Here is a 23,284-nt window from a genome sequence, read left to right as displayed (position 1 = left end):
TCCATTCATCATATACTTTACTCTCACTTATAAGCTGCACTGTAGCCTCAATTGTGAGCGACTGTTTGTATTTCCCAACAGTGAGCTTAAATTATTTACATTAGAGACATTTTTAGAATGCAAGAGGCTTTTTAAAAAAACAAAACAAAAAAAAACACCAAAATGTTATTGCACAGCACATAAAAGGGCACCTTGCAGCTTATTTTGCCCCACTCACTTCCACATGTTTCTCTTTCATGCTGCAATTTGTTCAAGACGACTGCCCTGAAGACTTTTTTATAAACCCTGTAATATCCAATTTATCTATAGTACTCTGAATATCAGAATGAGGCATCAGTGAAATTTAATATCTGGTATTTTGAAATGGCTGGCCAGTCTTAGGCAAACTTTACAGCCTACCTCTCCTGGCGATCAGGAGCATCCTTCTTAATTTCAAACAACTTCCCGTAACAACAACAACAACAACAAAAGGTTGATGCATTGAAGGACCAGCAGTTTTTACAATAGGACATTAAAAAAAAATCACTCAGTTATATTAATATTTGACTATATATACACATTGTTAGTTTTGCCTTACATTTTGGTCAGAGCAAAGAAATGCATTATTTAAAAAAAAAAAAAAAAAAAAAAAAAAAAAACACATTTTGAAACAAGCTCTCAGAAGCAAAGGTATAGTTTTCCAAAGTTTGGTTTCACTTTCAGCATACCAGTGCTAGAGCTATATGAACAACAACTCCTCCAGAAACATTCTGAGTCTTATATGCTTCCATCAGAAGTCAGAGATTTTGAAGGGTTTTTTTAAACTGTTTTCTACACCTGAGTTCCAGTCATTTCTCGGGCATCTTAATCTGTGCTTTTATGTTGCATTTTATAATAGTTTATACTTGCACACAAATTGTGCAACATTATCCAATACTACTAGTGTATAATTTTTGCACTTTTCACTTAGGAGAAAAGCTCCATCTGTCATTTGCTCCCAATAGAACACTGCATGATCAGCTATAACCACAGTATCTGCCAGGTAGGATGACCCAATTGTAAAGAGTTGAGTTTTCCAGCACTGAAGATTGTCAAAGACAGATTCTACAAAGGTCATTCTGGTAACTCCAAGGAGAAATAAGCAAATCAGAGAAGTCACTATAAATCTGTGTGAAAAGACTGAGGGAATCTTGAAATTAAGTGTACTGTTTTCCTGAGGCAAAGAAAGCTTGTCCACATCTATTAGTTTTACACCATCCCATTGGCTGGTATCAAAGCTTTTTATTGTAGGGTTGATGACTACACTGGAACAAGGCAAAGGGGTTTCCTTAATCACTTTGATTTTTTCCCTGAACTCCTGCATCTGTTGCAGAAATATAATGGGCTCAGATACATCCTTAAAAGCTTCTGCAATGTTAAAAGCCATTCGTTGCTCTTGTAGAATGGTGTTTAATTTATTGATTTCTGGGTCATATGCCTGCATCACAGCAAGCTTCATGGTCTCAAAGTCAGACAGAATCTCATTTCTTTTCTGCTCCAGTGTGTGCTGCAGTTTATCAAAGAACTCTTTCACTTTGTCAGAATCCTTTGTCAGCATCTGGAGTGCTTTCCTCTTGCTTGTTTCCAAGGTGTCCAGCCGGGAGAGTGCATCCCCACAACGCCATGTTTCAAAGCCCTGAAACAGAGTCTCAAAAGCACGCTTCTCTTGGGAATAGGCATCTTCAATGGAGCAAAATACATGCTTTGTGTGGTCACCTCGAGTAGCACAGATACCACATATCAGCTGCATATCTGTGCGGCAGAAAATGTTGAGGGGCTGCCCACTGTGTACCTTACACATAGGCATTTTGGGAGTTACTTTTATTTTGTTATACTTCTCCACTATACCTTTCAGGGAGTAGTTGACTTGTAAATTGTTGATTCCTGTAACAGGCGTCTCCTTCCGGCAGGTAGGACACTTGAAAAGGGGAGGTGGTCTCCAAACCACACTCCGGACATTTCCCTCTAGGATTCCCTCCAAACACTTCTTGCAAAAGTTGTGAGAACAAGGTAAAACCCGAGGATCATCAAACAAGCCACAACAAATGGGACAGGTGAGGTCTTCCTCTAAGAGCTCCATCACATCCTATGGAAAGAAGGGGAAAAATATTATAGGGAAAAGTAACTTCTATTTGAGACAAGCTTAGTATGGCTTGCACTGGCTGACAAAAGGCTTTACCACCAAGGAATTTCAAGATGGGATCTTAGCTGGGCTAATATGCATATTGTGCACACGCAACCAGTTCAGCCACAAATCAGGGAACTCTACTAATTGCTTAAGTATGTTCTAGTATCTGATCAGACAAAAGTTGCTCAGTATCAAAGCAAAAATCAGATTCACAGACTTAGCATAAACACTGAAAAGAAATGTTAACTAAACCTGACAGTGGTCTTTCATATCTGCTGAAAATGATTTGACTACTAATTCAACACGTAAGCCTTACAGCAGTGATGCAATATTCAGAGATTGATTTGATCTGTTTTGTAAAATTTCAATATGGCAAAATTAAAATTGAACCAGAAACTATTAGATTTCACTTCCACAACAAATACAGAATTGGTTTTAAAGAATATATATGCCTCAAACATTGTCACTTTTGGGCAGAAGGGGAAAGCAATATTAAAGGTGACAGAGTAAAACACTGGAATTTCCTCAAGTTTATCAGAGTTTGTTAAATATCCCTTTCAGCAGGCCAAACCCAAAGGCCATTCCGCATTTGTTTAATCTTAGTTTAAGAAATGTGGGTGCAGGGAAGAAAGCTGCCTGAATGATCTTTACCTTGCTACTGGGATATGCAGCAAAAAGATGAAATACTGTAAGAACTTGGAAGTAATTCTTAAAAACTACTGAAGTAAAAATAATGTATAATGATCCATTTTTTATTACACAATCTGTATTTCTAGAGCCAACATCTCAATATGTTTTAATTATGGCAATTTCTTTTTTGTGTGGGCATGCGATTTATCAAAAGAAAAATTTGAGACTTATCTTTTATTGCAGTAGCCCCTAAATGCCCCAGTAAGGGATCAAGCCCATTATGCTGAGCACTGAACGCATGTATCAGAAACCAGTTCTCTGGTGCAGAGATCTTACAGTTTTAGCATGTGAAATAAGATAACAGATGGATACTAAGGAGGTAAAATCCCATTTAATTGGTTTAACGGTTAAACATAGCTCTAACACTACATTTAACCGATTAAAAGGGCTTGGGGAGCAGCTCCAGCAGGGCTGGTGTGGAACTGCTGTCCACTGCAGTTGGGCTTCAGTAGCCCCTGCTACAGGCTGCTCCTGGGCATCAGTTAAGGGGGATGCTTATTGGGTAATCGTTTAACCGGTTACCTATTAACATCCCTAATGGATACCTATAGGGGTGAAAAATTAGATTTGACAGACCTGCAAACCCAATTAGTTTGAAGACAGAAGTTAAAAATACTTTGTGAAAACTAAATGAAACAATAATTCCCCCATTTTTAGCGGCATATTACCATTTAGTCATATTGGTAATGTTAGTCATAAATAATAGGCTCTCCTTAATTCTCATAAGGTGTTACCAGACAAGCTACTAGACGGTTAACACAGACAAGAAAGTGGTTTAAAAGAGAGATAGGAAGAACCCTTCAGAGGGAGACTGAGGATACCAGTAGGTACATGGAACACAGAAAGTGCATTGGAAGAAGAGGAAGAAGTGTAAGATGACCAAAAGAAAGCTTTCACCACAAGGTAGATACTGGCTGCAACAAAATAAAGAAAAACTCAGAGGGTACAATCAACCCCCAGATTCATTTGTCCAAATACCAGAGATGTGCTTATAGATAAGCAGGGTTTGAAAAAAAAAAAAAACGCACTAGACTTTTATTCAGCCAGAAAACTAAACAAAAGTCAGTTATCCCAAAGCCTAAGGGAAATGCCATACTGAGGAGTCCTGCCAGCTCCATTCTCAGCCACTGGAATACCTAATAGAGTGTTGTCTCCGTATCTGATTCAAGGACTCCATTTTCACACACAATAGTACTAATATTGGCTGTTCATTAGGGATGTAAACTGTCATTTAAACAATTAATTGGTTAAACATCATGTTTAATTGGTTAGCTGCAGGCAGGGGACTGCTCCAGCCAGGCCACTAGTTAACTAGTTACCAGTAAACATCACCAGGTGAGGGTAATGCCAACCGGTTACCCCTTTACCACCCTACTGTTTATACCAAACAGTCTACCTCCCTTATTTCTGATCTTTCAGGAAGCCATTTATGACTTCTGTGAAAGCATGTGATTTTTTTTTTTTTTTTTTTTTTACAAAAAAAGCTTATGACCTTATTTTGCCCCTCTTCCTCAAGTGGATGCCAGTAATAGTAACATTAGAAATCTAGGAGTGTTCACATGACAGAGAGGGATATGTCTACACCAAACTGTGAACTCCAGTTTGCACTGCAATCTTCATTTTGGATTAAACATACATTTCATATTAAAGGCTTGGCACTTGAATATCTTTGAGAAGCTATCAGAGCCACTGCCATCATGTCTGACTTCTGTCCCATCATCATGCAACAATGGACTGTCTACACAGAAGCCTGATGTGAAGAAGGGGCTAGAACTTCCAAGCTAGAGCATATGGGCAAAAAAGGACAGAAGCTTTATGGGTTCAGGGTGATTGTTCTTGGAGCCAGGAAGCTACCTGCATGGCAGAAGACTGGGCTGAAATATGAGAAAGTGGGAGGACTCTGCCTTGCCTGTTGATCATACCAAACTCACTGAAGAAACAAGACTGAACTAACAGGGTGGGGGAGTGCACCTTAGTTCCAGGTTCTTGTTTTTCAAAGTTATGCAACTCTTGCACTTTCTGGAAAAGAACAGCAACCCTGGTTAAGAAATTCCTTTGCAAAACCTGTATTCCACCATGCTTATATGACATACAGTAACCTCTTCAGGGACAGGAAACTCACAGCACCTATAGTAAAGTGGAACTGTGAGAGTGGGAGTAAAAACAAACAGTGGCTAAGTAGGGCTCAGGCACTGGAATCTGAGGCAGCCAGGTTTCAGAGTTCCATGCCCCAAAAATAGGTGTCAGTGACAAGAACTGCACCTGAGGTTTGCCTTAGAGCAGGCCTGGGCAAAATACGGCCTGTGGGTCGCATCCAGCCCACCAGGTCACCAGATCAGGTCTGCAGATGCAGCTGGAGGCCCTAGGCAGGCTGCTCTGCACACCGCTCAGAAAAGTGGCGGGGGGGGGGGCATTTCTCTTAAAAACTGAGCCCAGAGGGGAAGGCTTCAGGTGTAACTCCCGCCACCAGCACAATCCCATTGGCTGCCTTCTGATCAGAAACTGGCCAATGGGAGCTGCCTATTTGAGTAACAGGCAACACATGAAGCATCCCTCCCCCTCTGGCTCAGTTATTCACACAAGCACATCATGGGGGGGAGGGGCAGGCAGGCAGGGTGAGAAACTTTTTTAGCCCTGGAAGCAGGTTGGGTTGCTGGGTGGCAAGTCTCCTAGCCAGAGCCTGCCTCTGGCACCCCATCCCCTCTCTTCCTCAACCCTCTGCCCTCCCCACCACTCAACATACCCAAACCCCGTGTCCCCCTCCTGCAGCCATATCCCCTCCCAGATCTGGCATCCCAATTACCTGCCCCAGATCACAATTCCCTCCTATTCTAGGTTACAACCCAAACTCTTGCACCCCGGTCCTGTCCTGGGTCACAACTGCCTCCTTCACTGAAACTCCCTCCCAGACCGCACTCTCCTTCCTGCACCCCAATCCCTTATCCCCAAGATCCCTACTGCACCCAACCTTCATCCCAGACCCTGCATCTCCTCCATTAATATCATGGAAGAGTGTGGCCCTTGACCACTTTCCAAAATCTAGGACTGTCCTCCCATCAAAAATTATTGCCCACTCCTGCCTTAGAGACCCTGACCTAGGAACGTACCTGACTATTTCAACTCAGAGGCTGTAGCAGCATTTGATCCTGGGGTAGAATCTACTCAAAACAGATTAACACTTAAGTAGAGAAAGTAACTGGGTCACTTGTGACAACTTGTACAAAGTATGGAACAGACTGATTTGAGAATCAATGAGTTTTCCTTCAGTAAAACTAAAGTTGTATTCTCAAGGGAGCTATTCGATCTCTATAGCTTTGAAATCCAAAAGATGTTAGCTATAGAACAAAACAAGCCTTTTAGCTTTCCATTCACAATGAAGATGTGCAAAACAAGTCCAAGTAAACACAAAACAATGGCCTAATTCCTCATCCCAAATATTCTCTCTGAAGAAAACAGAACAAATTACTCTAGTCTGTTTCTAGATGATGGCTTATCAGCTAAGTAGCAGGAAACAAGGTAAAGCAGTGATGGGCAGCCAAGGCTAGTGAGTGGGCCACATGAGTGGCCCTCTATTTCAGGGGATTGCAAGATTGAAATCAGTCATGTGCACTAACCATGACCCCAAGATTAAATAAATTAATACGGGGCAGGCCAGATGTTTCAAGACAAGAAGAAATGCTTTAATCGCTCATATAATATTACAAATATCATTAGCTTCAAATCATTAAAAAAAGTTCATACTTTAAAACAGAGGTTGAACCTCCTTGGTCCTGCACCCTTGGGACTTCACCAGTCCCAAACAAGGGAATTTGCCAGACCAGGGGAGGACCCCTGTGACTGCCCTCCCAATCCACCATCCCCCTCGTGACCCATGCTGCCCCTGGACTAGGGCTCCAGCCCGGCCCTGCAGCTGCCAGGCTCCAGACCCAGGCCCCTGCTGCTGGCCCAGCCAAAGCTCCAGGCCGGGGCCAGAACCGCTACTGCTGGGCTCCCTGCCATGCCAAATGTGCCTGCCTCCCCTCCCCTCCCAACACAGGGCTTCAAATCACCACCCTTCCCCCCCGTGCTTCTAGCCCAACCACCAGATCTTCCTGTTCCTGGGCTCTGTGAACCAGGAACATCCGGACCAGAGTGTCCCAGTTTAGGGAAGTACAACCTGTACCTCATACTCAGTGCCACTTCTGGTTGGATCCACAACCAGAAGGTTAGAAGTAAGGGATGTGCAGACACTTCGCAATTTAGCAACTATGAATGTAAAACCCCATTTAACTGTTTAACCAATTAAATGTTTAAGCAGTTAACCCATTCAAGGGGAAGTAGGCAGGTGGGGCAGCTCCTGCCAAGGTTGGCCTGGACACAGCAAGCTCCCTGCAAGGTTGGAGCAGCCCCTTGCCTGCAGCAGGCAGGGAGCTGCTCCAGGCCCCACTGGTTAACCTTTCACATCCCTATTCACCACTGAGGTTACCATCCATTAAATCCATGCTCAACCTCTTCCCCGCCTCCTCTCCCAAGCACATCCCATTTCTGCTCCTCTCCTTCCCTCCCAGCATTTCTGGAGCACCATGAATCACTGTTTCAGGCTCTGTCCCCACTCCCTCCTCCTCTCCCAGAGCTTGAATGCTGGGAATCGGCTGATTTGCAGTGTTCAAGTCACTTTTCCCTCCCTCACAGAGCTTGAAGTGTTCAAGCTGGGGGGAGGGAGAGGAGCGGGCACAAGGCGCAAATCAGTCAAAAGTGCTGGGAGGGAAGGAGAGGAGAAGGTAAATGCAGGTCCCCAGTGTGTGAGAGAAGAAAGCAAAAAGGATGCTGGGCATGGAACCCTGACTGGCTGCATGAGGCCTGAAGGTTCTCACCACTGGAGCAAAGTGAAAGATGAGGCAATGCAGGCTGCACTTGACCCAACTGAGTACAGCACCCACATTTTCACTTACTTATTTTAAAACTAGATTTCTCCAAACAGGACCATTTTTACTGATTAAAATTCATACTTCTCATGACACAAATTTAGTAAATAAAAAGATGCTTGAGTTACTTGAACCGCAGACCAGACATTTTTTTAACACCTGAATTGTAGGAACAGGTTTTGCTCAGGAAGTTGAAAGATAGCTGAACATAAAGTAACCAAACTTCATATAAAAAGGGGAGTTTACAACAGAAATTCCTAACATAGCATCAGTCCAAAAGATTTTTTAGAAAGCTGTAAGTGCCTAAAACTAAGGATTTATTATGACATGTCTTTACAACTGTGAATATAAAGCTTTGTACCACAGCATCATAATCCACAGAAGAGTCATGACAAAGGGACAGCATAAAGGCATTCTCTCCAATCACTATCAATATCTCAATCTTTACCTGCTTCTAGGATAACAGCATGTAGTCACTAGGGTACTCACACAAACTGATGAGGTCAACAGGGAAGAAGGGATGGATGGGTGCAAGTTTGCTTTCTCTCCTGTGCATTGGTTTCTAAAGTAACCAGTCTTCTCTTGACTTGAGAGGATTTAAACAAACTAAACAAAAAAAAATCCAAAGAATTCAGTACCCCTGATATTAACTTAAAGTAAGGATTTCCCATTCCTCTTTCCTTAGACACATGGATCCAAGAAAGGAAGGCTAATAAGCCCAGCAATCTTGATCTTTTAGAATTTTGTCCTGCTATCACCATAATTTGGAATTGGTTAACTATTTAGTTCCCTCAACACTATCATCTACATTTCAGTCGAAGGTCAGCTTACAGTAAATAATTCCAGTTATTTAAATAACATAGCTGGCTGGAGTCAATGTACTTTAAGTAGAGATCTGGTGCAGTCCTCACAGCAGGAGGTCGACAGGAGAAATGCTCCCATCAACGTCCCTTACTCCTTGCAACCGCAAAGAGTACCATCACTAATGGGGGCACCCTCAACCACCCACTTCTTAAGATAGGCTATGTCTACACTGGCAGCTTCTTGCGCAAGAACTCTTTTGTGGAAGAGTTCTTGTGCAAAAACTCTTCCACAATAGAGCATCTACACTGCCATGTGCTTTTGCGCAAGAGTATCCATGGCAGTGTAGACGCTCTCTTGTGCAAGAAAGCTCTGATGGCCATTTTAACCATAGGGGCTTCTTGCGCAAGACATTCATGTTGCCTGTTTACACTGGCCTCTTCTGGAAGAGCTCTTGCGCAAGAGAGCTTATTCCTTGTGGGGAGAGGAATAACTCTTCCGGAAGAAGCCCTGTTTTACAATGCTGTACTGGAAGAACGCTCGTGCAATGTAGACAGCCGGCAAATTTTTGTGGAAGAATGGCTGTTCTTGCGCAAGAAGCTGCCAGTGTAGACGTAGCCCACCTGTTTGGCCCAAGAAATATGCAGATGAGGCAAAGCGTGGAATATCGCCACACCTCATTTGCATAATTAATGAGGCTCTGTTTTTGCGCAAAAAACCCCTCTTGCGCAAGAGCCGTTCTGCATTTTTTTTTCAGGAAGAACGGCTCTTGTGCAAGAGGGAGGTTTTGCACAAAAACAGAGCCTCATTAATTATACAAATGAGGTGCTGCGATATTCCACGCTTTGCTTCATTTGCATATTTCTTACGTCAAATGGGTGCAGTGTAGACATAACCTTTACGTTTTTCCTGTTACAGACTAACTCGGCTACCCCTCTAAAACAATTATTTCTAATGTACCACGGAAAACAGAGAACCACCAATTTTTGCACCTTGAACCATTTCATAGAATCATAGGGCTGGAAGAGACCTCAGGAGGTCATCAAGGCAGGACCAATCCCAACTAAATGAACCCAGCCAGGGCTTTGTCAAGCTGAGACTTAAAAACCTCTAGGGAGGGAGATTCCACCACCTCCCTAGGTAACCCATTCCAGTGCTTCACCACCCTCCTAGTGAAATAGTTTTTCCTAATAGCCAACCTAGACAACCCTGCACTGTAACTTGAGACTATTGCTCCTTGTTCTGCCATCTGTCGCTATGGAGAACAGCCTCTCTCCATCTTTGGAACCTCCCTTCAGGAAGTTGAAGGCTGCTATCAAATCCCCCCTCACTCTACTCTTCTGCAGACTAAACAAACCCAAATCCCTCAGTCTCTCCTCCTAGTTCATGCACTTCAGCCCCCTACTCATTTTGGTTGCCTGCCTCTGGACCCTCTCCAATGCATCCACGACCTTTCTATAGTGGGAGGCCCAGACTTGGACACAATATTACTTGCAACTTCTAGAAATGGGGATGAATCTGAATCCTGGAATCCGGATGCCAACCCGCACACCGGTGGGAAATTGGCAAGTGTTCTGAACTTGCATTTTAAGCAACTCTGGAAAGCCTGTTGTGGCCTGTGGCGCTACCGCTCTGCTACCGTAAAGCTCGGGGCGCAGTCCAGGCTCCAGGTGGATGAACCGGGCAATTGCCGTAGCTTCTCCACAGTAGTATCTGACCTGTGCTGTAAGGTGTCTGCAGCAGCCTCCCCACAGCCCCGCCGGAGCACGCCCCTTTCAGCGGGCGGCGAGAGGCAGCCTGGCCGCTCCAGCTCCACGCCAGCAGCCGCGGTTCTCGGGCAGGGCGAGCGCGGCGGTTCCCCACCCAGCCAGGGAGAGGGGCCGCAGGCGAGCAGAGCCAGCCCCGCCCGCCCAGCTGCGTGCGAGGCCGCGGCGCCCCGGAGCTGGCAGCCAGAGGCCGCTGGAAGCAGGAGACTCAGGCCCGGCCTAGGCGGAGCCCAGCGCAGCGCCCGCCAACGCGTCTCACCTGCGGGTCCGCTGCCCTCCTGCGCCAGGCCGGGCGCAACGCGCGGCTGGAGCCCGCCACCTAGCCGGGCACTGATGCCGAGCCTGGGCGCCGGCGCAAGCACCTCCCCTTTCCACGGACACCGGGAAGGAGGGGCCAAGGCCCGGCTTTGTATCCTCCCCGCCCGCGGCCTCGGCTTGCCCGGGCGCCCTGCCACTGCTGGAGAAGTGGCGCTGCGCTGCGCTGCGCATCTGGTTCAGGGGTGGGCCCGGTGACTCGTTTGGGAAGGGTGAGGACTCGGTGACATAAACTCGGGATCTGCGTCCTCTTCACAGAAGCCTCTGGGCGTCGGGAGCCCCCTCTGGAGCAGGGCATTGGGGCTTGTTTCCACTGGGGAAAGGTGCAAACAGTTTGCCTTTGGGGGCCTCAGCTCCCCCATCGTAAAGCAGGCACTGGTGTTGGCCTATGTGTATAGCATGGTGGCAAGTGTGATGAGAGGTTAGCAATGTATTTTCAATGCTCCCATTGCTGCTAATCAGCTGAGCCAGTGAGTTCCCAGTGGGAATTTTTTTTTTTAAAAAAATCCTCAATTTATTGCATGGCTTTAACTTGGCAGTTTCTTCATCTGTTTAAACTGGAGTATTAATAGTGTTGTAAAACTAAATGTATTAATGAGTTAATAAGACAGGGTTTTTAAAATACCTTAGAAGCAAGAGAGAGAGAGAGAGACAGGCAAATGTAGAGTCTCTACTTGGCAAGGAAGAATAGATATAACTTGATTTTAGTAAGGCTTTACATACAGTCCCACCTGATATTTTCATAAGAAAACTCAGAAAGTGTGATTTAGATAAATTTACTATAAAGTGAGTGCACAAATGGTTGACAAATTATACTCAGAGAATATTTATCAATAGTTTGCTGCCATATGGGGAGAATATTTCTAACTGAGCTGGGGTGGCAAAAATATGGCCTGTGGGCTGAATACAGCCCACCAAGCCACCCTAGATCCCTTTCTGCAATACCCACCTGGCCAGGGGCATCAAAGGGTTCCTTGGGAATGGTGGTAGGCATGAAGGGGTGCAGAGGGAGTGCTGAGGTTGGCCATGGCTCCAACGGGGTTAGCAAGGCTGTCCTAGTGCCACAAGCTCTATTCTTTCTGCCTGCAGCTTTAAACTCTGCAGGAGAAGGGGAGCATTAGAGTTGTCAGGTGTGTGGCCAGAGTGGCCTCAAGAGTAGCTGTGAGAGGCCCCTGGAGGCCAATTATTTCAAAATAGCAGCATCTGAGTGTCCACATGAATGTTATTTTGAAATAACAATTTCAAAATAAGCATTATTCCTTATAAAAGCGGGAGTTATTTCAAAATCACCAGTCTGTTATTTTGAAATAATGGGCTTGGTACTGTGGACACTGCTTGTTATTTCGAAATAAGCTCTGGCTCCATATTGGAAGTGTTGTGGTGTTCACAAGAAAAACCAGAGCACACAGCGTAAGTTTAGTGTCCCGCGAGGGGGTAGGCAGTGGAAAGTGGTGTGTGAGACGTGGCTATAGAGAGGAGCTTCTTTAAGCATATATCCCAGCTAGCTTCAGCAAGCAGCTACAGGAAGCGTCCGCCCTCCTGGTGCACTCCCCAGAATGCTTCTGGGGACTTTAAGTCCGATTCAGGCCCCAATCAGTGTGGACGCACTATTTCAAAATAATTCTGCACTATATTGATGCTGCCTTGTAGTGCGGACACACTATTTTGGAATAGTTATTTCAAAATAAGTTATTTAAAAATAATTTCCTAGTGCAGTCATGCCCTCAGTCTTCTCTTTTTCAAAGTAAACAAACCCATTTCTTTCAGTCTTCTCTCACAGGTCATGTTCTCTAGACCTTTAATTATTTTTGATGCCCTTCTCTGGACCTTCTCCAATTTCTCCACATCTTTCCTAAAATGTGGTACTCAGAAGTGGACACAATACTCTGGCTGAGGCGTAATCAGCCCATAATAGAGTGGAAGATTTACTTCTCTTATCTTGCTCACAACACTCTTGTTAATGCATCTCAGAATGTTTGCTTTTTTTGCAAAGGAGTCATGCTGTTGACTCATTTAGCTTGTGGTCTACTATGACCTCTAGATGCCTTTCTGCAGAACTTCTTAGACAGTCAGTTCTTGTATGTGTGAAAATGATTTTAGCTCCCTGAGTGGAGTACTTTGCATTTGTCCTTATTGAACTTCATCCCATTTACCTTAAACTATTTCTCTGGTTTGTCCAGATCATTTTGAATTATGACCCTATCCTCTAAAGCACTTGCAGCTCCTCCCAGCTTGGTATCATCTGCAAATTTTATAAGCATACTCTTTATGCCATCATCTGAATCATTGATGAAGATATTGAACAGAACCAGTCCTAAAACTGAGCACCTTCTGATAGTGCATTAAGCGATATGACTAATACCTGCCGTGTAGTTTGTTTCCCTTATCTACGCCCTACCACAGATACTCCTGTGATCTCTTTCTTCCAAAACCCTGCCCCACGCTACATTGCAAGTATATTATTTTCAGTGCCATGGGGCCCTCCACACCAGCTGAGCTTAGAGCAAGATTTGCTGCTAAATTCAGATTAATTCTCAACCCGTGGTGTCAAAAAAGAGAGGTTTTACTCCTCACATTGGTGGTTTGTTTTTTGTTTTGTTTTTTTGTAAAGAGCAAGGAAGGAATTCACCACTGTACTGTGTCCACACTATTCCACATATTCCAATGCAAAATGGCTGAAGAGTCATCATAAGGCCTCCTCAGGGAGGAGGCATGCTACGTACATTTGGCAACAAGCTAACGACAGCCGGGTATGTGGGAGGAGAGGAGTGATGGCTGCAGCATTCCTACATCCCAGTTATTCTCTGGTTTCTGCTTCTTTGCTGCCTGCCAAGTACTGAAAGCATATTTCTGCTTGTAGCTTCAGGCTCATTTCACTGCTCCTCCATTCCTGCAGAGTACTCTGCACTGGCATAGTGATGAATACAACATAATTTCAAACCTTTGGCTTTGTTTGGTGGCTTTTCTCAAACCTTAAGAACTGTCACCAGTGTCCACTCGGGTTATGTAGTCTTGGATTTAATTCTGGATGTTCGTTTTCTGTCAAGTAGTTTTAGGGTCCATTAGATATTGAACTGGACGACAGCAGATTCCTTTAATTTGCTTGACTAACATTTATACAGTATAACCACTTTATGCTCATGGTGCAAATAACCAACCATTGCCGGGAGTATCTCCATTTTCTTGGCAGTTTAAAATCTTCAGCAAAGCATAAGCCTTTGCTAATAGAATAGGGAGCAAGATACCATTTGTTACCCCAGAAGTGTCAATGCTCCAGGGTGGGGATTGCACTATTAGGGATGTAATAGTGTAGTCGATTAACCAATAAGAAAAATCTCATAGATTAATGCTATAGACTATATGCATTCTCCCCTTCCCCTTCCCCCCCCTAAAACCAGTACATTTTTTAGCAGGTTGGCCAGTAGCCCGGCTCAGTTCTGGCTCATGCTGGGTGCAGGACCTACCCCCGCTGTGGCTCTGCATTTAAAGCGTATTGGGAGCTGGGAAGGCAGGCAGCCTGGTTCAGTTCCAGTTCGCGCCTTGCCCCTGAGCTCAGACCGCTTCCCCCGCGCAGACAGGGGCTGCTGCCATCCCACACTGCTGCCTCTTTTTCAGAGGCAGCAGCACAGGATGACAAGCAGCTGGTCCACAAGAGGATCTGGTTTTTAAACTGTCTCCCGTCACGGAACTAGGTCCTGCCTGGCACCTTGCGTTACTGCCGGCTCCGCCCCCAGGAACTATAGAATAGTTGACTAACCGATAAGAATTCATGAGGTTACTTGACTATTCAATTAACTGATATTTAACAGTTATTATGAAGTCACTTCAGTCACTATGCAGCCACTCAATGCCTATACTTCACCCCTCCAAAGTCACAAAAAACAAGCAGCTCTGCCTGAGCTAAATTTGAAGCATGAACCTCCATTTGCCCTTATTTCTTTCTCCGCAGTTTATTTCTGGGCATCAGGAAGAAACTCCTTCTCTGCCCCCCTGTAGCCAGACACAAACCCCATCTTGTTTTTCCACGAACCCCATCTTGTTTTTCTCCCCCCCACCCCAGAGAGCAAGAGAAAGGCAGTCAGCCTTTGATGCCCTGGGAACGCAGGTGTGGTGCCTGTCCCTGACTCTACCATAAACAGAAACCAGACAGTAAATGGGCTAGCTGACGACTGGGAGGCCTCCCGTCGCCGTGATGGCTAGTATCAGTAATTGACACGCCTGCACTGTCTCGGGAGAGGAATCTTCGCCCATCACATACCAGAGGTGCCCATTGTCTGCATCTTCCCAGGTGTGAATTATGCTTTGCACCCTTCGTGGGAAACTTGGCATTCAAAGCCATTTTTCCTAATTGGCCACTTGAGACCAGGAAGAAGCCCATGTGACCCAAGGGGTATAAAGAGGGTTGAGTTGCCCGCCCAATTTGAGCTCCAATCACCTACACCTGCTGGCAGGTATTGATTGTCTCCCGAGGTCCGTGGGACGCCCAACCTCGCCCTACTTCTTCCCGAGGGATTGAGAGAAAGACGCTGGCCACGCCAAGTCTGGAACGCAGGGGTGAGAATTGTACCTGCAATGTTTTTTTTTTATGTGTACACTCTAATTGTCTCTCTGTTGTAAGTTAGTTACTTTATTATAGTTTTCTTAAAGTCAAACTGCTTCATTTCTATTGTAAATCACCTTTGGTAAGGTGATTTAGCTATAAACTTTGGGAACAAGTGGGGTGCCCTCATTCACTTATAAAATATATATATATATATATATATACTGAACCAAGTTTCTTTATTTCTTTTCTTTTTCTTTCTCCTATAAATAAGCCAGTGTGTGTCAAGCTTCTGACTTGGACCCGTGCTGCTGTACCCGAACCGAACAAAAACAAAAGAACTTCAGCCGGTCATAAAGGGACAGATATAGGGAGAGCTTGGGCATTTGGATTTGTGTCACACCCAGGTGGCAAAATTCAGTTGGGGCGCTTCTCAGTCTCCCCGAGGCTGCCCGCTGCGAAGGAATTATGAAATTCTAGCAGCTGAAATCTGAAGCGTAATAAGCTCTCCCTGTACACTTATTGGGGCGCCTTTCAACCTCTTCCAGGTTGCCCACTGCAAGGGACCCCGGTCTCAGCAGTTAAAGTCTTAGGCGTATAGTACACACAGGCTACGTCTACACTGGCCCCTTTTCCGGAAGGGGCATGTAAATTTCACCAGTCGTTGTAGGGAAATCCGCGGGGGATTTAAATATCCCCCGCGGCATTTAAATAAAAATGTCCGCCGCTTTTTTCCGGCTTTTTTAAAAGCCGGAAAAGAGCATCTACACTGGCCCCGATCCTCCGGAAAAAGTGCCCTTTTCCGGAGGGTCTTATTCCTACTTTGAATATTCCTTTGAAGTAGGAATAAGACCCTCCGGAAAAGGGCACTTTTTCCGGAGGATCGGGGCCAGTGTAGACGCTCTTTTCCGGCTTTTTTAAAAGCCGGAAAAAAGCGGCGGACATTTTTATTTAAATGCCGCGGGGGATATTTAAATCCCCTGCGGATTTCCCTATGACGACTGGTGAAATTTACATGCCCCTTCCGGAAAAGGGGCCAGTGTAGACGTAGCCACATAGTATAGGAAGAGCTTGGGCGTTTGGATTTGTGTCACACCCAGGTGACAAAATTCAGTTGGGGCGCTTCTCAGTCTCCCCGAGGCTGCCCGCTGCGAAGGAATTATGAAATTCTAGCAGCTAAAATCTGAAGCGTAATAAGCTCTTCCTGTACACTTATTGGGGCACCCTCCAGCCTCTTCCAGGTTGCCCACTGCAAGGGACCCCGGTCTCAGCAGTTGAAGTCTTGGGTGTATAGTACACACACACACACCACTCACTGCCCTGACCGTCGGCTGACACCCCCCCCCCCCCATTGCAAAATATTGATGAAAGTACTGCTTTGCAAAATATGATTATAGCTTTTAGATTTCCTGATGTGATACTTCAAGTCTATGGCCCAAAAGCAAAAGTGGGAGAGACTTACATTTTTGCAGCCCAAGAGCTTCTTTGGTGCTACATAGCTAGGGAGGCTCCTCTTGGACTATGCATCTGAAGTTTCTTTCATTCCATTCCTACATGGAGGCTTTTACATAAAGATAATTTTGGCCAGGTATAGTGATCAGACTCATGAGAATTATATTGGTATATCCCCATATGCTCTAATCATTCAATAAATGTGTTCTTTCCTAGTGGACTAATTGAACTACAAAACTCAATCAGGGCTTATTAAACTGAACATTCCCTTACCCCCTCCAAAAAAGCTCATAATCACAGTTGGAAGGGGAGGAGGGAGCCCCACTTTTGGTTGAGGGAAGCCACCAACTATATGATAGGAGACATGGGGCTGTAAGGCCTTATTATTGTAGAGAATAGTGGTGATCCTTCTCCTTTTTGGGAGCGCTCTCAGGCTATGTCTACACTATAGCCTTTTTGCAGAAAAACATATGCAAATGAGGCTGTGTGGAATATCACCGCACCTCATTTGCATAATTAATAAGCACCCGTTTTTGCACAAGAGGCTTTTGCACAAAAATGGGCACTCAATTATGCAAATGAGGCATGGTGATAGTCCACATTTAGCCTCATTTGCATATGTTTTTCCACAAAAAGACTGTAGTGTAGGCATAGCCTCAGCTAGTTTCAATCCATATAACAGTACTCAGACCCAAACCAAAATGAATTTATTCATGAGTTAGAAACACTGCATCAAAAGTTTTACTAAAATCAATGTGCTTTATTTCCTGCATTCTCTTCGTTCATGCATCATTTATTCACTGCAGTCACTTAATTTGTTGGACTCATGGGTCTTCACGTTAAGGATTACTCACATGAGTAAAGCGTGCAGGACTGGACTCCAAATTTGTATTTTTATCAGAAGCTATCTAACTTATCTGTGATGCTTTGTTCTGGTCCTCTGATTCTACAGGGTGGGAATTCAAAAGCTCTTAGTCTTGACCTAAATCTTCTCCCATCAATAGTTGGTGTTAATTCAGTGGAGCTGACTAGATCTATATGGGCACTGACCTTTCCCCTTCTATTTGATCTATTATTTCGGGGAAGAATAGTCCTGAACTTAATCTTATCACTTACCAGATTGATCCTGGCTATGGCAATCTTCTTTTCTTTGTTGTACTTTAGTGCTACATTTGCTTTTCTCTGACTATTTGCCATCTCCTGAGTTCTCCGTAGCTTTAAAAAAATTATTATATGTGGTTCAGTAAATGTATTTAGCTCATTTCCTCAGCACCTTACATGGCATGGCATTGATACTCACTAATTTGTAAATGTTCTCATTTCCTAGCATTCCCTTGACTGTTCTTCATTGATAGCTATTCTTACAAGGTATTCATCAATTTTTAATTCACCAAATCTCTTATCTTTATCTTTTATATTAAAGACAAATTTATAGGCAACTCTGACATTTAAGATTTCATCACTAATTGTAGATGAACCGTCTAGAATTTTTCCCTGATATTTTTATAAAGGCCCTTTTTAGATCCCTTAACTCCTTTGGCTGGCATTCATTTTTTCTTTCTGCTACCCTCTGGCTGGATCCACTTACACAAACAGAAAGAATTCTACATGGGCTGGACTTCCTTGATGGCACTGAAGTGAGAATTGGCCTCCTGCAGTATCTTGTCTTCATTGTGATCTTATGAAATTTCTCTGTGGTTTCTCCACAAGGTCTTCTCTCTGCTAAGTTTTAGGGCTGGGACCTGTGGTCAGGGATTGAGGCAAAGGACCAGACAGTATAATTTCCCGATCAGTCCCAGGATTTCAGTGTGGAAATGTATTGACTTCCTAGTCAACGGTGCTCAAAGCATTCTCTCCTGTGAGACTAACAGGAAAGCTCAGCTAACGGTAGCAGGACTCCTGCTAGAGCCTTTCTGTCAGATGAGGTGACCAGCAGAGCAGAATGTAGTGCCATCCATACATGCAATGTTGTTGTAGCCCACATGGAGTTACACAACTGATAGGCCTTGAATCCTGTTCATTCTGCAGTTCCACAAGCCTCACTAGAAGGGCTTCTGTTCTGAAAATGCTGTGAAACCTCATACACTAAAAACCTGGCAGATCCTAAGGGCTATTCAGGAAGCCAGAACCAATCAAACACCTCCTTGCAGTCTCTGACAGCCCCATCTCTGAATCCCTGGCAATAAAGCATCCTAGGAGTCATGCTACCAGCAACTCATTTGTCACAAGTCTCAGAGGGGTAGCCGTGTTAGCCTAGATCTACACAAACATCCTGTGGCACCTTAAAAGCTAACATTTATTTGGGTATAAGCTTTTGTGGGTAAAAACCACTGAGTCAGATGCATCTGATGAAGTGGTTATTACCCATGAAAGCTTATGCCCCAATAAGTCCATTAGTTTTTAAAGTGCCAAAAAGACTCCTTGTCATTTATCACAGTTATCCCCAGGACTCCTAGGAGAAAACTCCAGAAGACAATGCAGCCTAGGGCTATAAATCTTATTAGGAAATTCTCAAGTTGACAAGGTATATCATCCCCTGCCCCCATCTTGCCTTTTTCACTTACCTTCTTAGCACACCCCAACTTGTACAGAATCTCATATGGGGTGCAGATGATGGAAGAGGGGAATGATTCAGTGAACACAGCTGGGAAGAGAGCCAAACACAAATGGTCTCCTCCATGTTCTGATCTAGGGGGGATGATCTATTCTGAGCCATGCTATGAAGTTGCTGATAGGGTCCTAAATATAAAAGTAAACTCCTAACAGATGCCGTGCTGATGGCACCACACTAGCACCAAGATTACAAGACAACCACATTTAGAAAAAGATTCACGATGAATAACTCTATCTATCTGTAACACCGTACACATGTATAAACCTTACACATATACATATCTTGTATTTGACAAAGTAGTTTTTAAGGCACATCTGAACATTGTTAGTACCCCACAAGAGCTGATTTATGGGAGAGGGAGAGTAAAGAGAGCAATTTCTCACAATCATTCCATGAAAGCTAGACGGCATCGTGGGAATACTATCAACTGAAGATGGAACCATTAATCACTGATTGAAGTGATGATCAGTAAGTAGCCTACACTCAGGCACCCCCATAGGGCCTTATAAGAACCCTGTAAGTAGCCACTCACCTCAATTTCCCCTTTCAAGTGGCTTCTTGAAATAAACTCCACACAAGTTTTCATGAGTCAAACAACAACAGCCCTCCTCATGGTCTGATTTTATTCATATGTTTACAAATAAACACAAAAGTTTTCCATCCCAGTCTTAAATAGGCAGCAGCCCCTCCTCTCTGCCAACCAGCTGGTTCACTCTTTCCCCATCCCCCAGCAGCTTTCAAGCTTTTTTAAGAGTCCCCATACCTCTTTAAAAAAAAGGGGGGGGGACAAATCAGGTCATCCCTGCTCAGGTGTAACAACTGAGTAAATGGGGTAAGCCTGCTCCTGACACCTAACCCTTAAGGGGAAAGCCATCCTGTTAAAGTGACCAACTGCAGTTTTCGGATCACAAATTCTGAGATTGAACCAACCTCTGCTAGGCCTGTGTGTATTTAAATAGTGGTATGATCTGTAGTTTTACATACTGTTACTCCTTGGCTTAAGCAGTTAGCCAGTGTTTGGTGTCATGACTGGTTGTTTCCACTGGAAAGAGAAACTATTAATATGATTTATAATAATATATATTTCTTTATATATAAATAGGTTGCACCAAAAACGTACACCAAGTCAAGCGCTGCTGTCTGCTATGGCTCTCTGGGTCCTTTCTGGTTCTGACACCTTCACAAACATAGATATAACCCATGTCCCAGTGCCTGCCTTTGCAATCAATCCCCAGAGATGGCACTTCTCCCTGAGTTAAGTTCTTGCTCAGGCCTTCCCATGTGGCCCTAGTGCCCTACTCAGTGACTTCTGTTGTTTCAGTGACCTTACTCCCCAAAAGAATTTAATTGCTTCTTCCATTTAATCTGAGTGAAGGGTGACTGGAAAGCCCATCATCTTTAATGAGGTCTGTGATTGCCTAAAGAATAGAGATCAAAGAGAAGCTTGCTGGTAAACATTGACATTTTCCAGCATAACAGTATCTATGGATCTGATTATATTCTCATTAACTTCAGCTGGGACAGAATTAGATGGACCTACTCAATAGATAGAGCTACGCTTCACTACCAGACTTTTTATAACAGCTATGGACCTGTCACTTATTGGTTAGCCCTACAGTAAGTTAGCAAGCCAGAAGTGACTCCTACACTAAATACCACAAACTGCAACAAAATTAATTTTATATACAAATTTACAAATGTCAAATTATCTATAAAATAAATAATATAAAAGGTAACCTCCCAAAGGTACAGTAAAATCTGGATTGATAAAATAACTCAGCCCCAAATTTCCTTGGGCACCTTGCCTATGCTTTCATCAGGAACACTGCTGTATCATCAATACGCAGCCCTGACTCTGCCAATACTATCTCGGAACCAGAGGTCCGGTCCAACATCCACTGAAGCCAATGGAAGCACTTTCGTTTCAGCACACATGCCTTAATTTTTCCACTGTCTTGTACCTTGTGTAGCCATTTACACCTGTGCAAAGTGGTTGTAAAATGTTAAATTAAATTAACAGCATTTTATAGCCATTTTTCACTGACTATGCACAGCTGTGAATGGCTGCACAAGGCTCAAGGCTGTAGTGAATTGGGTACACATCGCTGTTGTTGCTAACAGGATTCTAGCGCAATTTACATGACCAGTGTAAATAGAGATTATTTTAATTTTGCTACAAACTGTCTTCCCACAAGGTGATATATGGGGTCCATCTCTGCTATGAATTCAGCAATATCAGGGGATCTCATTAAAACACATAAGTAGTCCCCTCCAGGGTGCCATTAGGCAATGTTGATGAGACCCAGCTGTGTTTTAAGAATTCAGCTCTTTACTACAAAACGGAACGAGTCAGTGGGCAACTTCCTTTTAAGTGGGATCCCCAATGTTGCTATTTTTGTAGCATTATTGTATCCCATAGTTCCAACATGGTTCTCAGACAAAAGTTCCCTGTTGATACGACATAGTAAAATAATATTAAAACCCTGTTAGCAAAAATCATGTTTAAACATGTTAAGCCTTGTCCTGCTCTCAGTGCAGGCAGAGCTTAAATAATTGGCCTCCCCCATTGAAGAGAAATGCACGTTCCTGACCTACATCTGGAAAAACAACTGAATTAACCCTCTCATTGTCAATCACCTACAATTAAACACAGTTTATTTTACAAGTGTGATTATTTATGCATAGTGCTAGTGACCTTGTGCACTCCCAGTCTCTGAATGTCAACTGTATACAAATCAACTACCTGTGATATTGACAATTGCATTTACAGATATGTTGCTTGGCTGTTGGGATTTCTTCCCTTGCCCTTAAGAGAAGCACACAAATCAACTTTTTTCCCTACCAGTTTTTGCTTCCTCTTGACCAGCATTTTATTTTGTTATTTCTCAGGTGCTGGCGTCTCAAGGACTTAGACACATGGTTGCATATTTACATAAGCATTTCCATTGTGACATCAAGACTTTGGCAGGATGTCACTATGCTCATATGTCAACACTGCTGTTTCCCCCAAAGGGCTCTGTGGTGCCTTAATTTGCAAGACATGCTCCCAATGTGTTGGCAGGCCTATGGCGGGAGGAAAAGGGGGGCAGGAGAGTCATTTGTCCTGGGCCTCAGGAGACAAAGGGGCCTCAAATGTTGACATTTTTCTACCAAATCATTTCTATTTATTACACACCTTGTAGTTATAACAGAGACAACAAAAGAAACTCTTTATGCTGGCAAAAAAAATGATTTAAATCATTGTGGGACCTCGGGCCTTCACCAATTTTTCGGTCACATCCAAGTTTTCATCTGCGTGACTGGAGACTGGATTAGCTTCTGTGATTAATGATTCTACGATATGAAATGCTGTTTACAGTCTTTGCTTAGTTTAAAGGTTTTGAAAGTCATAATTAATTCTGTTACTCTAAAGTGATTTTGCTTGGTTTGAGGGTGGGTTTAACTTTTAAATTAGGTGTTTATCTCTGCGTAGGAGATTTCTGTATTCCTATTTTTTCTTATGTGTCTTAGTATAAAATACCCATATCAGGCTCAGCAGTAAGCTACCTCTCCATTCAGTTTCAGATTCACCTTTAAAGGCTTTTTTTGTGATAAACTTTTAATTCTAGTTGTTTAATAAACTTTATATCTAATCTGGCAATCACCTCATGTTCATATTCATAATAATGCACCAGTTATTAGAGCAATTTAATAATGGGAACATGTTAGCAGACAAAATTTCAAGACTTTGAAATAAGGCTATAAGGGCCATAGTAAATAACACCCCCAAATAGTTTTTATATAATATTAATTGCAAAGTATATACAATTAAAATTTTCTATAACCAATAGCCTTTAGCAAATTAATTTATTGAATGTTACTGTGTTTTAAAAGAACCCCTTTATGAAAATGAAGCAAAGATTTGAAAGTGGTGTAAGTAAGAGACGACGAAAACAACAGAGTGAAGCAGCAGTTAAGAGTTTAAAGCCAATAGCATCATTTCTCGTAGAAAAGATGCCTCAGCCGTTAGACGGTGACCATAATTTCAGTGACACTTCCAGCTCTGATTATGAAAAC

The 23,284-nt window shown here is 43.6% G+C and overlaps 1 protein-coding gene across 5 annotated transcripts; it reads right to left on the bottom strand.

Moving 5' to 3' along the window:
• Positions 1–147: 147 nt before the first annotated feature.
• TRIM13 (tripartite motif containing 13) lies at positions 148–22,957 on the bottom strand. 5 transcript variants are annotated; one of them, XM_006121361.5, is made up of 3 exons: positions 22,071–22,957; positions 17,731–17,829; positions 148–2,104 (listed from the first exon to the last, which is right to left on the bottom strand). In XM_006121361.5, exons 1-3 carry the CDS (start codon positions 22,095–22,097, stop codon positions 869–871), a joined length of 1,362 nt encoding a protein of 453 aa, XP_006121423.4. In that variant the 5' UTR covers positions 22,098–22,957; the 3' UTR covers positions 148–868. The 5 variants fall into 5 exon arrangements, with proteins under 5 accessions (XP_006121423.4, XP_075775194.1, XP_075775195.1 ...); XM_075919079.2 differs by lacking the exon at positions 22,071–22,957 and adding an exon at positions 8,230–8,346; XM_075919080.2 differs by lacking the exons at positions 17,731–17,829; positions 22,071–22,957 and adding exons at positions 8,230–8,346; positions 10,567–10,789.
• Between the last annotated feature and the right edge of the window lie 327 nt (positions 22,958–23,284).

The sequence above is a fragment of the Pelodiscus sinensis genome, chromosome 1 (assembly GCF_052426305.1).
Source record: "Pelodiscus sinensis isolate ZL-2025 chromosome 1, ASM5242630v1, whole genome shotgun sequence".
NCBI classification, from domain to species: domain Eukaryota; kingdom Metazoa; phylum Chordata; order Testudines; family Trionychidae; genus Pelodiscus; species Pelodiscus sinensis.
Note: the sequence above shows the minus strand (reverse complement) of the source record. Positions and strands in the feature narration are given on the sequence as shown.